The following is a 14,058-nucleotide window of genomic DNA, read 5'->3' as shown; positions in this document are numbered from 1 at the left end:
CTCCCATTCTGTGATGCTGTGATTCTGTTCTCTAAGCAGCAGCAGTAAATTCAACATTGTAGAATCTTCACGTTGTCTTACTTTGCTTATTCATATTTGATTGCTTTTGTGGGTGCTGATAAAGATTTTAGGGCTGAGCTGACCCCTAGTAAAATGATGGAAATACTAAAATCTGGTTACTGTGGAAGATAATGCTGTTTATTCCTCTGATGACACTGCTTCATTGAGCGCCCCACTGTGCTGGGAACTTCACCTTTTAAATAGGCCATAGAGCTGCTGCAGCTATTACAAATGGCAGCAGGTTTCAAAGTGCCCAGTATAGTTTTCATCCCCCTTCCCAAGCATGGATGCAGAGGCACATTTCTTTATGCTGCAAGATTCTGCCTAGTGCTGTTACTTTCTCCCTGAGCTGGCTCTAAACTTGTTGGAGAGGTCCAGTAGTGCTGTAGAGATTCAAGTTGGTGAGCATGATGGCTGCTGCCTGAGAACCCAGAGCATAAGTAGCCCCTCCTGGGAGACGGTCGTGCATCTGGTAGCAGAGTGCGGATGCAGCCTCATCAGCCCACACAGGACTGGGACTTAGTGCAGGTGGTCAGAGGAAACTCTCCTCTTTTCCAGCTGAAAGGCACCGTGTGAATCTGGAAGCATGGTTCCTAGGTTTGTTTTAGAAATTAAAACATCAGGAATGTTGTGACTGATGGGAGCATTGCTGGTGCCACAGGCTCCATCTCCAGGTACCTTTGGTCGTAGCTGTGATTTTTCTCAAATATATTTTGAATAATTTTACAGTGATGTCCTTAAGTAGGTCGTAGGGCTCACATTGCTGAGAATGTCTTGGATTGAGCCTAAAAAGAAGATCAGGGCAGCAGAATAATGCTGCTTTACTAAGAACTTTCTTTATACTTTGATCCAAGCTTGCTTAACTGCAGTGATTGCAATGTTAGGCAATCTGTGATAAGGCTGTTGAATTTGAGCTAGATAAATAACTGAACGTGCTGCCTGCCAAAGAAAGCATTTTGCCATTTGTAAAGTTTAAATGGAGGGAAATGTAGCAAAACAAAGTAATACATGACAGATCTTTCATTACTTTTCAGGGCAGTTTGCAGAAAACATGAATTAATGCAGTATGACTTGGAAATGGCGGCACAGGACCTCACATCTAAGAAGCAGCAGTGCGAGGAGCTGGCAACAGGAGTGAGTCTTTCCACTTTCTTCTCCAAGATGCTTTCTTTGGTGTTTTTTTTTTTTTTTAGGGAGAGCCAAATTACTTAGAATGACATCTAAATGGCACTGATGTGCTGGCTCCCAGCCATGAGAAGTGGTGTCCCATAAGCTGTGGGCCGCTGAGGTTTAAGAGTAACTTGGTTCTTGGTGATGTCAGCTCTCGGTACCAAACTTCTCTTATTGAGCAAGAAAAGGGTTGCAGGAAATAGGACTTGAGCAAAATGATGCAAACAACTCTATACCAGAGGTGGAAAACAGTAGGATTTCTGAAAGGCTTTCTCTGCCTTTTGGAAGGTGGATTTTACTGGTATGCAGTGCTAATTCTGCTTATGCAGACGGCAGTGGCTAAGATAAGGCTGCCACTAACAACATGCATTTATAATTCTAAACACTGATCGATTGTGAACCTGTTGATGTTCTGGAGAACTGCTTTATGGCTTTTCTTTATTATAAAAAATGCAAGACTTAAGTTCTTTCCTACTTCAATTTGAGGAAAAACGGTTCTGGAAACTTCCTAGCATCAATGGAAACTTGTCTGATCCTTAGATGAGCCATGAGAGTTTGAACATCAAATTACTTAATGGTGTGTGATGACTGCAGAGTTCCTGGGAATAAAAGCTGAGATGCAAGTTTCTATTTAACTCTGCCCCCTTGCTTGTCACAATCTAATGTGAGCCACTGTACCTCCCATATCGAGCTGCCTGTGGGACATACAAGAAACAAACTGTCCCATTTCTTGGTAGCTAAGTCCAAGGATGAGATGAACGTGTAGAATAAGCCCTAATAACTGGTAAAAATCACATTGTTTTACGACTGTGCTCAAGAATTTTGAACCTAGAGTGTCATTTTTTTTTTTTTTTTTTTTTTGTAGACTGTGAGAACATTCTCCCTGAAGGGGATGACCACCAAGCTGTTTGGGCAGGAATCTCCTGAGCAGAGGGAAGCCAAGATAAAGGTTCTGGAAGAGCAGATACAGGAAGGGGAAGAACAACTTAAGTCTAAAAATCTGGAAGGCAGGTAAACAGGCTTTATTTTTTCAAAGGAAACGAGGCTTGTCTTAGCAAATCATTGACTGGATGCTCTTGAAGGTGTTTGCATTTTATAAGTGTTTTTAATATATTTTTGGTGTTTATGAGCTGTCTATAAAAGCTCCTGTCAGCTGCAAGTTGTGAAATAAAGTACAGTACATGCAGTTAGCTTCTGGTCTGAATATATGGCTTATGTAAAACCTGATGACTTTCCCAGTTACCGAGCCCACTCTAATGGCTGGCTTGCTTGCTTTTATGTTCAGCTAGTAATATGTTTAGCAGGTGGGCTTGTAGGTCTGCAGCTGAATAGCCTAAACTCAAAAGCTGATTTGCTTCAAACACAGTGTCTATTTGGCTTATATGTATGGGTCCTAAGCTAATATTCTGCAGCTTCTCATATGGAGGACAACTGACTCCTGTATGAAAGAGATTAGAAGTTCTGGCAGGCTGTTTGAGTAACTGCTTCTCAATGCTGTAATGAAATTTCCTTCAGGAATGCAAGTATTTAAAAAAAAAAAAAAAAGGAACCAGCATTCCTTAAACAACGTGATTATGTCAAAACATGTTCATCATATAATAGAAGGGGTAAAAGTGGTATCTCCTGATATGTTAGGATTAGAACTGGAAAGATAAGACTAGTTCACGAGCAGTTCAAAACAACAAGACAGTCAGTAAATGCAATTTCTTAATCATTTTGACAGAAGTACTGGAGATCTGCTTTTTTAGCTCTGGAAGTAATTTTCAAGTGAATACTTGCCTTGTGTATGTGATCCAGCACAGATGAAAGCGATGGATTACGTGAATCTCCCTCCATTTTAGTTAAGAAGCACTGAAGACACATCACCAAACCAACAGAATAAATTCCTGAAGTGAATTGTCCAAGTCAAATTTGTAGGGTTAACGTTGTTGTCCTTTAGTGTCTCAAATCCTGATGACAAGTGAGTTTTCGCATTGGAAAGACCAAGGTTCTGACTTGACAGCTGAAAAAGAGAAGGGCAGTGTTGTGCAAACTGAGTGCTGCATGAAGGTATTTAGGCACCCCAACAGAATCAGGGAAGTATGTTCTGAATAATGCTAGTTCTGTGGCAGCGATGTTTTCCGTATGTTAAAAAAGAAATAAAAAATAGAAATGGTGTGAAATTGGTTCTAGTTTAAAATCTGTGAGATGTAGATGGAGAATTAAGTAGTAGTGCCAGTTGTGAAATGAGAGCTCTGTGGGATGCGTAATAACTGCAGGGCTTGGTTTGCTGACTGGAAGATGGAGTGCTCATCATACCTGGAGCTTCTGTGCTGTGGGCTCAGAGGAGGGAAGGTGGCTGAGGTTGTAACATACAAACGTTAACAGAAAGAATGCTTTTAATTCCAGAGACTTTGTGAAAAGTGCCTGGGCAGACATTGAACGGTTCAAAGAGCAGAAGAATCATGACTTGAAGGAGGCACTTATAAGCTATGCTGTTATGCAGATCAGTATGTGCAAAAAGGTATGTCCAGCCTTTGTAGAGCTATATGTGTGTGTATACCCAGGCTATTGCATATATCATGTCAGCAGGGGATCAGACACAAACTGTCAGCATCTGGGAGCACTGCAGTCACAGAAGTCACTGGTGTCAAACCTCCCACGTCCTCTGTCCTAGCTGTAGCTCTGTGATGTGTTGATGTCTGTAATAGGCACTGCAGTGCAGTTCTGGTGTGGTCTCTGCCCTGCTCTTGTGTCAAGTTCTGTGGGGCTGAATCACCTGAGGACCAAAAAAAAAAGTCATGTTTGTGAACAAAGTGTCTGGTTCACATTTCTCCATTATTTCTCCCCCCCCCCTTTTTTTTTTAATTTTAAAAGGGAATTCAAGTTTGGACAAATGCAAAGGAATGCTTCAGCAAGATGTGATTACCTGGAAATGAATTCCTCCTCCAAGTGCCAGAGAATGGAAGCACAAATGTTTAACACCGACGTTAAGTTGCTACGTGACTTAGGTATAAATTGTGAAATAAATGAGTTGAGTGAATAGTTTTTCTTTCTGCTGATTGCAATTGTTAATAAAGGACAAAAAGGATATGTTGTTCAATGTTTAGCCCAGGCTGCCACTGCTGTGGCATGCTTTATATGTGGTAGCAAATAATTCAGGAGTAAGAGTTACTGAAAACTACAACTCTGTACTCGGGCAAAGGTGTAGGGGAAGTTATCCCAGAAAGTATGAACTGAACTGTTCTGTGAGACTTGTGAAACACCATGCTCAATAATGTGTAGATCACTTCCAGATGCCCTTCTCTCAGCCCTTGCTGTTTAGAATTAGTAATGCTCGAGGGTGCTTTGGTTTTATAATAGGACACACAGTTGTGTTCTGGAGGTTTACACCATCGGAGGGACAGAAAGCTGAAATGCTGTAATGCATCGGGTTCACGTGTAAACGCCTTTGCAGTGCCCACAGAGAAATGTGCTTTTCCAAGGTTCAGGTGAAGTGGTCTTCAGCTCCTGACGTGTTTGGAGCTCTACAGTAGAGGCGTTGTACAATGGTTGGATGCAGTACTGTGTGTTTCCTGGTACCCACCTACGTCTTGGTATGGGCATTGATTTCCTATCAGACTTCTTGCAAGTGAGGGAAACTGGTGATCCAGCTGAGCAGCAAAACCAAAGTCAGAGCTGGGTAAGAAGCAGATGCAACTTCTGTTTGGTTGTTTGGAACTTGTTTACACTAGATGTGAATCTGGTCTATGCTATCTCTTCTTGTAACTGAAGTGGTTTGGTTCTTAAACTGAAATACAAAACCTGGTGCAATTTTCCTTGTACTTAAGAGTAGTGATGTGCAGAATCTGCAATGAACCGAGGTGTCTGTCTGGCTCTTGTAACGGTGTTTGTGTGTGACATGGTATCACCTTTATAACACGGTTTGTAGCTCCAGGTACTCGCATTAAGTGTTTCCACTTATGACAAACAGCACTGTTTATATCGGGCTTTTCCTACATTCCTGAGCTTCCTGAAGTCTCGTGGAGCTCATTGCTATTCCTCCAGGAAGCTTTGTAATATTCTGTTGGGAAGCGTATTTATTTTTTTCTGGGTTGTAATGCTGCTCAGATCCTTTGTAAGAGATACTCCAGGAAGTCTTCAAAAGCAGTTTTGATAAATGATGGATGGCGTAGTTGCTCCATGTGTCCCATGTTACTTTTGTCTCCGTAGCATTTCTTTTGTGTAAAACCATTGTAAAGAGTTCATAGGGCTGGTGTACACCACGACTCCAAACTCGGAAGTAAGAAGCTGGTTGCTTTGATGGACAGCAGCTCCTTCAAGGCGTTGGACAGCGTCACTTCTGAGAGGTGATGTTGGGCAGAAAGGTCTCTCTGTTCAGTATTGACCTGGAGGGGCATTGCCATTCCCAGTTCTCATACAGCTTGAAGGACTCTTACATTCCAAACCAAGAAGTTGCACACCTGACATGTTCAGTAAGCCTTCTAAAGGAGTGGTGCCTTAATCCGATACCATGAGGCGCTCAGTAGGTATTTTTTCATGCACTTTGATTTTTGCTAAATCTTTCTGGTGCCTCTTTCCGTGTTTCACTCGCTGTACAGCTTACTCAATGTATTAGTATGCCTTTTTTTCCTTGCTAGTTGTACTAAATTTAAGAAGGGAACAACAGTTCTTGTAAGTTTTGTGCCAAATAAGCTAAATAAAATTGCTCTTTGATATTTTTGTTATGCTGTTTTTGTCCAAGTGCTGTCTTTGCAGTGCTGATGAATGCTGCTTAATGTCTCAGATTCAGTTCGTGGCCACCTTGGCTCTCAGTCTCTGAAGTTTGGTTTGAAAGCTGAGAAGCCAATCTTGCACAAGAAGTTGATTTGCCTTATAGGTGAAGAATGTGGTATCCAAGTCTGAAATTAAAGCTGCTTTGAGCCCTGCTTTGCTTTTGCCCAAATGGGCCTTGCTTATCTGAGTTTCATACACATCACCTGTGTGAGACAAGCTGTGCTTCAAGAGGGTTTTGTGTTGTTTGACAGAACTTGGGTGAAAGCTGAGTTAAGCATAATTTGAGCTAGCTTTATTCCTTTCACTTCTGTTCCAGACTAGCATCGCATGCACTCTGTGTGCTCGTAGGTGTCAGCAAGCAGTGAGGGTTTCTCCCCCTTTCTTGGACTCTTGGCTTTTGAAGGGGAAAATCATCCTGGTAATGGCTGTTTCCATGTGATTAATGAAGTCCACGAGACAAATGTGAACTGCAATAAATAGGGTGCAAGCGGTGTCACCGGGAGGAACGCGCAACCCCGTCGCCCTCTGCTGGGTCTGCAGCACGGCGCTATGGGGCAGCTCCGTGCCGCTGCTGCAGCCCTGGGCTGGTCGGGATGGGACATGGGTTGTGACCGTTCTTCCTCTTCCTTTCAAAGTTCGTTCTCGCTGCTAATGCTGCTGGCCTCCCTTGCTTCTTCAGGGATAATTCATCATCCCTAGCCTCCGTGGTGGGATTTACTATTCCTTCTCCCTCCACAGACTTTCACCTCTTTCCATTTCCCTAAGCCAGGAGCAGAGACTGTAAGAGGCATTCTCTTTTCCAGTTTCAGGGTCCTTACTTAAAATATTCCTGTGCAATTGCTGGGGATTGTTTCCATTAAATCCAAATCTCATCTTGCAGCTGATCCACTGGTATTTTTAGCTTTGGAACACTAAATATGCAGTGCTTAGCTGGGTCTCTTTCTGTTTCCCTCTAACAAACACAATGATTATGATTACAAGGCCGCTGTTTCATGCTACGTTCAGATTTGAAAATACCTCCTTTAGACGCTTTATCTAGAGCTTGCTCGAGTCCTGTTTTCTGAGCTCTGGAGTCCCTTTGGTTCACCAGCATTGCTCGCTGATTTCTGAGCTGTGGTGTGGATTGGCCTGCTGGGAGCAGCAGCAGCACTGAGGGCAGCGCTTCTCTGGTGGTCCATAACCTGGTGGCTCTGGAAATTTAAGCTTAATTATGTTTTATGTGTTGGCTTTAGAGAGGCAGGGACTGCATCCCATCGATGTTCTCCCAGTCTCCAAAAAGATTTGGGTCAGTTGTTTTTATTCTGTTTGTTTTATTTGGTTTCTTTTCACAGCTGCTTGGAGATCTCAGGAGCACAGCTTACCTTCCACATTGGGTTGACAGTGACCAGGTACGTTCAGTTTGCTTCTCTCGTCGTTTGCCTTCCTGCTGCTCCAGCCAGCGCTGCTTTGTTCTGTTGTCTGGTGATTAAAAACTACAGAAATTCTTGCTTTGCCTTCATGTGAGCTGTGTTCCTTGCGGATGCTTTGCTTTCCCCCCACTATTACCTTTGGTGATGCCCTGGCACAGGCTACCCAGGCAGGTGGTGCAGTCACCATCCTTGATGGTGTTCAAGAAAAGGGTGGATGTGGCACAGAGGGACATGGGTTGGTGGTTGGACTGGATGATCTTAGTAGTCTTTTTGACCTTAACGACTCTGTGATTCCTGGAAGACAAAGTGGCAAGTCTCATCCCGTTTGGTTGTGCAATTCCCTCGTTGCTGTGCCAGCATTTATCTACCAGCCCGCTGCCTCGTGGCAGCACAGTGGCCAGCATTGGCTTCTCACAGTCGTGCCTTGGGTAGGAGATGTGTGTGCTGCAGCAGGTAGGAGGTGCAGCTCCATTGCTGGCTGCATGGTTGTGAAATACTGTTCGTCTCAGCAGCTGCTCTGGATCCAGTGAATGGAAAAACAAACCGTCGCGTGGCTGTATCTGAACTCTACGTGCAGATGTAAGATTGCCACAATCTGGGGAAAAGAGGGAAGAAAACAAAGTGCTGGTAAAATAAAGCTGCTTGTCCCTTAGGCCAGCGTGCACCAAGGTGATTCCTTCACCTCAGGGTGTTTGGAGGGGCTCTTGTTTGGAAGCATAACCTCTTCCTATCTTCTGCAAAGGGGAGATCCAATCCAGGGGTCACAGGAGAGGGGATCTGGAGCTGTTTCTGTGCAGTTTCCCTACATCTGCCCAAGGGTGTGGGGTGTGAGATGGATTCAGTCACAGTGAGAGTGTGGGGGGCTGAGTGATGGCTCCCAAAGATTGTCTGTGCTGAGTGCTTGGGGAGTCGTAGAGAGATAATTACGTCTTGGATGTAGTCTGTCCTGAATAAGGAACAGAAACCGTAGTGGGTCATTGTGGTTCTGCTTTTGAAGATTTTTGGTCCCCTTTTTGGCTGTGAAAATCAGAAATTGGGACTTTGACAGGTCCTTCTTGGAAGTGGTCCAGAAACATCTGCTTTGCTCTTCTCTAGAACAGGGAACCCCTGACTTAAAGATACTTCTTTCTCTCACTTCTCCTGTAGAAGTGAAATAAGTGCAGATCTATGCACTGCTGCTCTCTGTGCCAAAGGCACAGGGTGCTGATCCCAGAGACATGAGGACTCAGCTGGAGCACGCTGCGTGTCAGGGTGGGAACCATCCCTTTGCTTCCTAATGGGATCGGTGCAGTTTTCCAGAGCTCTCTTGCAAGAGAAGAGTTAACTCCAACCTGTGCTTGCAGAGCAGCCGCTGATCCACAAATGAACGTGTTCCAACAAGAACAATAAATCTTGTCTGTACCTGTGCTTGCTGGAGCCAGATCTCAGCAGCACCAGCCACAGTTCCCACCTACCTCTACTCAGCACTGTGTGCCCGTGGGCTGTAGTCTGAGGGCAGCACCCACATCGTGCATGGGGACTGCTGTGCTGGAGCTGACGGACTGTGCGTAGTTCTGCAGTGCTCCCACCTTTGTGGGAGCTGGATTCTAAGCCAGCTCCATGGGGGACAGGCTCCTGTGACGGGGCAGCACTTCTAGAGCAGGGACAGCGTGACGGATAAGCTGGGATTTGGAAGAATTGGAAGTTGCCCTCAGAGGTTTCTTTGGATCTCACGCTTGGCTGGGGACCATCTCTGACAGGAGCTCCGAGCCCCAGCTTGTACCTTCTGTTGGGAAGAAAACAAAATGCCCCAGGGCAGAGGATTCGCTGCAGCAGTTTGCTGTGAGAGCTCCTTCCAGGCTGCCTGGAGATGCTCTTTCCCTCCTCTTTTTCCTTCATCATCATCGTCAGCCAAGTCCTTGTTTTCTTCTTTATTTTTTTTCTTCCAATTATTTGATTATCTTTTTCCTTGTGACACATGCAGACCACATTTCAGAGCAGCTCGAGGAGTTCAGCTGTGGGCATGTTCCTGTCACCCTCCCATGGCACTGATGCTGTGCAAACGATTCAGATGGAGCAGGTCTAACAGCAGCCACATGGAGTGCTGGGTGCCAATGGCCACTTGTGGCCTATCATTATGTTGGGCTTCAAAAGGTGGAAGAATCAAAAATCACTGTGGAAAGATGAGGATGTGCTAGTTAGCCTGAGGCTGCTGGGTACTTTCAGGAGGAGGAAGGGGCTGTTCAGGTTTCCCTGCTGTAGGAAATAAGATGAAAGCAAGTTCCCTCTTCTGCTTGGCCAGGGTGCTGCAGCGAGTGGACTGACACTGAGGCTCTGGAGTGTGTCCAGAGGAGAGCAACAGAGCTGTGAGGGGTCTGGAGCACAAGTCTTGTGGGGAGCAGCTGAGGGAGCTGGGATTGTTCAGTCTGGAGGAGGCCCAGGGGAGATCTTATGGCTCTCTACAACTGCCTGAAAGGAGGTTTGGCAAAGTGGGGGTGGCCTCTTCTCCCAGGTGACAGCCATAGGATAAGAGGTGATGGCCTCAAGTTGTGCCAGGGGAGGTTCAAGTTGGATATTAGGAAATATATTTTCTCAGGAAGAGTGGTGATGCATGGGAACAGGCTGCCCAGGGAGGTGGTGGGATAGATGTCACACTGAATTACATGGTCTAGAGCAATCACACACACAGGTTGATGGTTGGATTAGTTGATCTCAGCGGTCTTTCCACTCTTTATGATTTTACTTCCTTAGGGTCAGTCTGATGTGACATTGAGTTGTCTCTGAAACTGTCATTTGACCTTCTCTATTTTAGCTTCAGAGTACATGTTCTTATAGCTCCAAACTATTATGAGAACGTCTTTCTTTGCCTTGAACTGCAGCACTTTACGTGCTTACGGTCAGCCCTCCTGTGGTGAAGGCACAGCAACATCCTCTTTCTGCTCCTACCCACCCTGCCTGCAGGTTTGCATTTAGTCTTCAGTATCCCTGATCTTCTTTCTTATGATTCAGGTAACTTTTGTATCACCAAAATAATTTGCTTTAATAACACATTCAGTTTGAGAGAAAAACTGTTTTGAGCTTACCTTATCTACTGCTCCACTGCCCTCATAAATGAAGTTACTTTTCTATGACTCTGTGGCACTAAGTCTGACCTATTTTGATTGCTTTTTAAGGACACTGACATGCCGATCTCAGCACGAAAAGCTCACCAGCATTGAGATTACTCATTACTGTGCACAGCTATAGCATGGGGTGTTTTATTTTTTTGACAGCCCCAGCTTTGCAAACTTTTCTGTAAGCTGTGAGGAGAAAGCGGCCACTTCAGTACATAAGTGGGATGAACTACAAGCAGATGCATTTCCCAAGCAGGAACTGGTCTGCAAAATATTGCTGCTTTGCACGTGGTCAGGAATAAGACCGACTACTGTATCTTTAATTATATATGCTAAGTGGGTTGATCGAAAACGGACAAGCTGATGAAACGAAAGCATCCTTCATCTACATCAAAATATAAGTTTTTCAAAGGAAGTTGTAGCTTTTTGTGATGCCTTTCTATTCCAATAGCTGGCATTGATTTCAGCCCGTCAGCTTGCATTGACTGTTGATGATAAGGGGATTTGATAACATGTTGGTTTTTAATAAAGCTCTTCTTTTTCCCCAGAGATGCCTGGATTTCAGGTCACCTTCTTAGGTTTGCCATTCTGTATTCGAAGAATGATTCAGTATCTCCAGCCTTTATTTATTTTGGCCAATTTGCAGAATTGGCATCTAGATCCTTCAGTGTAGCATTTTATTGGGATATATTCTCCCCATGCCCATCCTGAGAACTGAGAACCAGCTTTGTGTTGCAGGCACCCAGGGAGTGGTTTTCCTTCATCTGCTTGTCTGGTTTGGTGTGCACGCACACCCAGCCGGCAAACGAGGCCTGTTCACTTTACAAAGAAACGTGGTTTTATTTATTACGAGTCATTTTTGCTCGTACATTTGACTTTTAAATTATCCTCCGCATTGAACCCTCATCTGCTTTGCACATGGAAGGCAGCATTTACCAAGCAGCTCACAGCCAAACCATTTTGATGTCCTTCTGACCACTTTCATCTAACCCTTGTCCCTGAGGCTCAGTTGGGCTCAGGCAGGCAGTTAATCAGCATGTTCTCTGTATGCTGTGATGAGCAGAGATGGGGCTCTTCTGTCAAGCTGGATGGAAGTCATATTTGATCTGAAAATCTTATCAGTGCTGTTAGCTGAAGATAATGCATTGTCTTGTGATGTTGTCACATCACTAGCTCTAATGGTGGGGAAAGAAAACAACGCCAACTAATGAGATCACCTGCAGAAAGACCATACCCTTACTTACCAGCTGGAGCCAGGACAGGAGCTGAGGAGGGAGCCCTTTCTATGTATAAAATTCAATATATTAGCATTTCAAAGGTCAAATTTTACTTAATGTGCACATGCAGCACCATGTTTTTTCCTGGTAATTGCTGGTCTTTTGACTTTTGTCTTGACCGGGGTGAATACCGTCCCCCAAAAATAAGCATTCCTGGTGGTTATAGGGGGACAGGAGTGGGGTGGGTTTGCTGGCTCCCGCCTCAGATCTTGCTCCAGTAGAAGCGCAGTGGCTGACTGGCACAGGGCTGCGTGTCCTTCTTGTTGTTTAGCCCTGAAGGGATGGATCACAGCTGAAAAGAGCCTGGGAGGCTCAGTGGTGTCTGGTGCAACAGGCTGCTGTCAGACAAGCTCGAGTGCATGCAGAATCATGAACTTGAAGGTGTCTCGTATACTTAGGTTGGTAACCCATTTTCTGTCTGAGTCCCTTTGATTCAGTATCAATGTTTTGGATGAACCACTGCATATTTTAATCTCATGTATTTTTTTTTCCCACTCAATTTTGAGTATTCCACCTTCAGTTTGATAGTCCAGAGAATGTCCCTTTATTCTACAGTATGACACAGGAGGAACAGAACTCCTGATCAGCCTTCACGAGGCATTACTTCATGCACTTTTATGCTCTCTTGTCTTTCTCTGAAGATAACAATCCAAATCTTTTCCATCTTGTGTGAATTGTCCTTGATCCTATGCTTGTTGCTCTTTGAATCTTTTGGAGTTCCCAGTCTCCTTGAGATGGCTGGAGATAGCTCATCCACAGACCTGGTTCAAGATGCTCTTTTCATTGCTCTTTGACTCCAGTGTAGGGAGGGTAACTGATGTTTTTGATTACGAGACTGCAAAACCTTAAATGACTCTTTGAAAACAAAAAAAAGTCGTCCCTCTCGATTGCTGCGTACCAATAACTTTGAGGATTTTTTACTTCTCCAGTTCAAGAAATCTCTCCGTCTTTGGTCCATCTGTGCTCTCCTCCTTTTCCTCCTCTTCACTGCCAGATGAAGTCTTCCTTTCTACTGGTTTTCATAGACTCACATTTCCATGCTCTCTTGGCTTCCCTATTGATTCTAGTAATGCACATAAACTTCCGATTTAGCATGTTAACTTTATCCTTGTCTCTGGTGGGAATGTATTTTGTGGACTTTGTTGGCTTCAGCAATATTCACGTCACCTCCAAATGGCTTTCTTTGTTTGTTTGTTTTCCAGTTTTATCTTCAAGTGTCTGGTTAACAAATATCTCCTCTGTTATCACTGCAGTGCAGTGCATTTCTACAGTGAAGTGATAACGCACAGGTATCCCACCTGCTCTCTCAATCTTTGAGTTTTGCTTATAGTTGGGTAGGTGTGAGACTCCCGAAAGGGTGTGTATCTGAATTTTAAATGCAATGATGACTTCACGTGAACTCTCAGTGTGTTAGCTGGTGTGCTGCAGCCTACAATGCTTTGAAGTAAATCAAGAGTATTGACACAAAGTGGGTATGAAGCAGCTGACCTATCATTTCTTACTCTATGCTGAGTAACCTTCCCATATGGGCAAGGCTTTAGCTAAAGGTTCAGCTAATGCTTTATTTTGAATTTGATCCACTATAATACTTCAAACTAAGGAAGTCAGCTGAAGTGGGGCACTGGGGAAAGATTAAGACAAATTAAGTAAAGGTGTGACGTTAAATTGCATTAGTTAAAGCCCACCAAATCCCTGTGTGGATGCTCTCCATTTAAGACCTAAAATATCCACAGTCTGTTACATTTTATTCTGAAAGGCTTAATCCTAAAATATTTGTGCTGCAGTATTAAGGCCTTCTTGCTCTCCCATTTTCAGATAATTCAACTTAAATGCCTTAGCTAGACAGCAAATCTAAGGTAACAGCAGATAGTTTCCTGCTCCACTTACAGCTTGTGTTTTAAGGCACAGAAATTGATTCTCTAACTTCTGCCTCATTGTGTCATTTGAACAATTTATGTTAGGAAGAGCACTACGTTATCATTTACGTTGCTTTTTCTGTCTGTCAGGCATCTCGGCATGGGACATTAAACATCCTCTTTTCTTTTAATCTGGAGATTTATAATGTTAATTTCACAGGAATGCCATGTGGGACTAAGTCAAATATATTACAGGTATCTGAATGTCTTACGTCTACACAAAACCATCCTGGCTGACGCTGGTTTGATGTCTTTCTGTTTTCAGACAGACACGTCTCATATCAAACCATTACTTATCATTTTCTCTGGAGTGTTTGTGACATCTTTGGAGCAAGTTTGTAAAATAAATGAGCGAGTCAGGCATGTTTGTGCCATTGAA

General features: G+C 44.0%; 1 protein-coding gene across 1 annotated transcript in view; it reads left to right on the top strand.

Annotated features, from left to right (window-relative positions):
* SNX4 (sorting nexin 4) overlaps positions 1-5,925 on the top strand; it is a 28,530-nt gene extending 22,605 nt beyond the window's left edge. Inside the window, exons 11-14 of the mRNA XM_065750562.1 lie at positions 1,095-1,194; positions 2,096-2,241; positions 3,619-3,733; positions 4,087-5,925. Coding sequence (XP_065606634.1) covers positions 1,095-1,194; positions 2,096-2,241; positions 3,619-3,733; positions 4,087-4,134 — 409 coding nt within the window. The 3' untranslated portion in view covers positions 4,135-5,925. The remainder of the gene's footprint in view (positions 1-1,094; positions 1,195-2,095; positions 2,242-3,618; positions 3,734-4,086) is intronic.
* The last annotated feature ends 8,133 nt before the right edge of the window (positions 5,926-14,058 follow it).

The sequence above is a fragment of the Cyrtonyx montezumae genome, unplaced genomic scaffold, assembly GCF_038088225.1.
Source record: "Cyrtonyx montezumae isolate F1298 unplaced genomic scaffold, pur_monq_1.0 scaffold_7, whole genome shotgun sequence".
NCBI lineage: Eukaryota > Metazoa > Chordata > Aves > Galliformes > Odontophoridae > Cyrtonyx > Cyrtonyx montezumae.
Note: the sequence above shows the minus strand (reverse complement) of the source record. Positions and strands in the feature narration are given on the sequence as shown.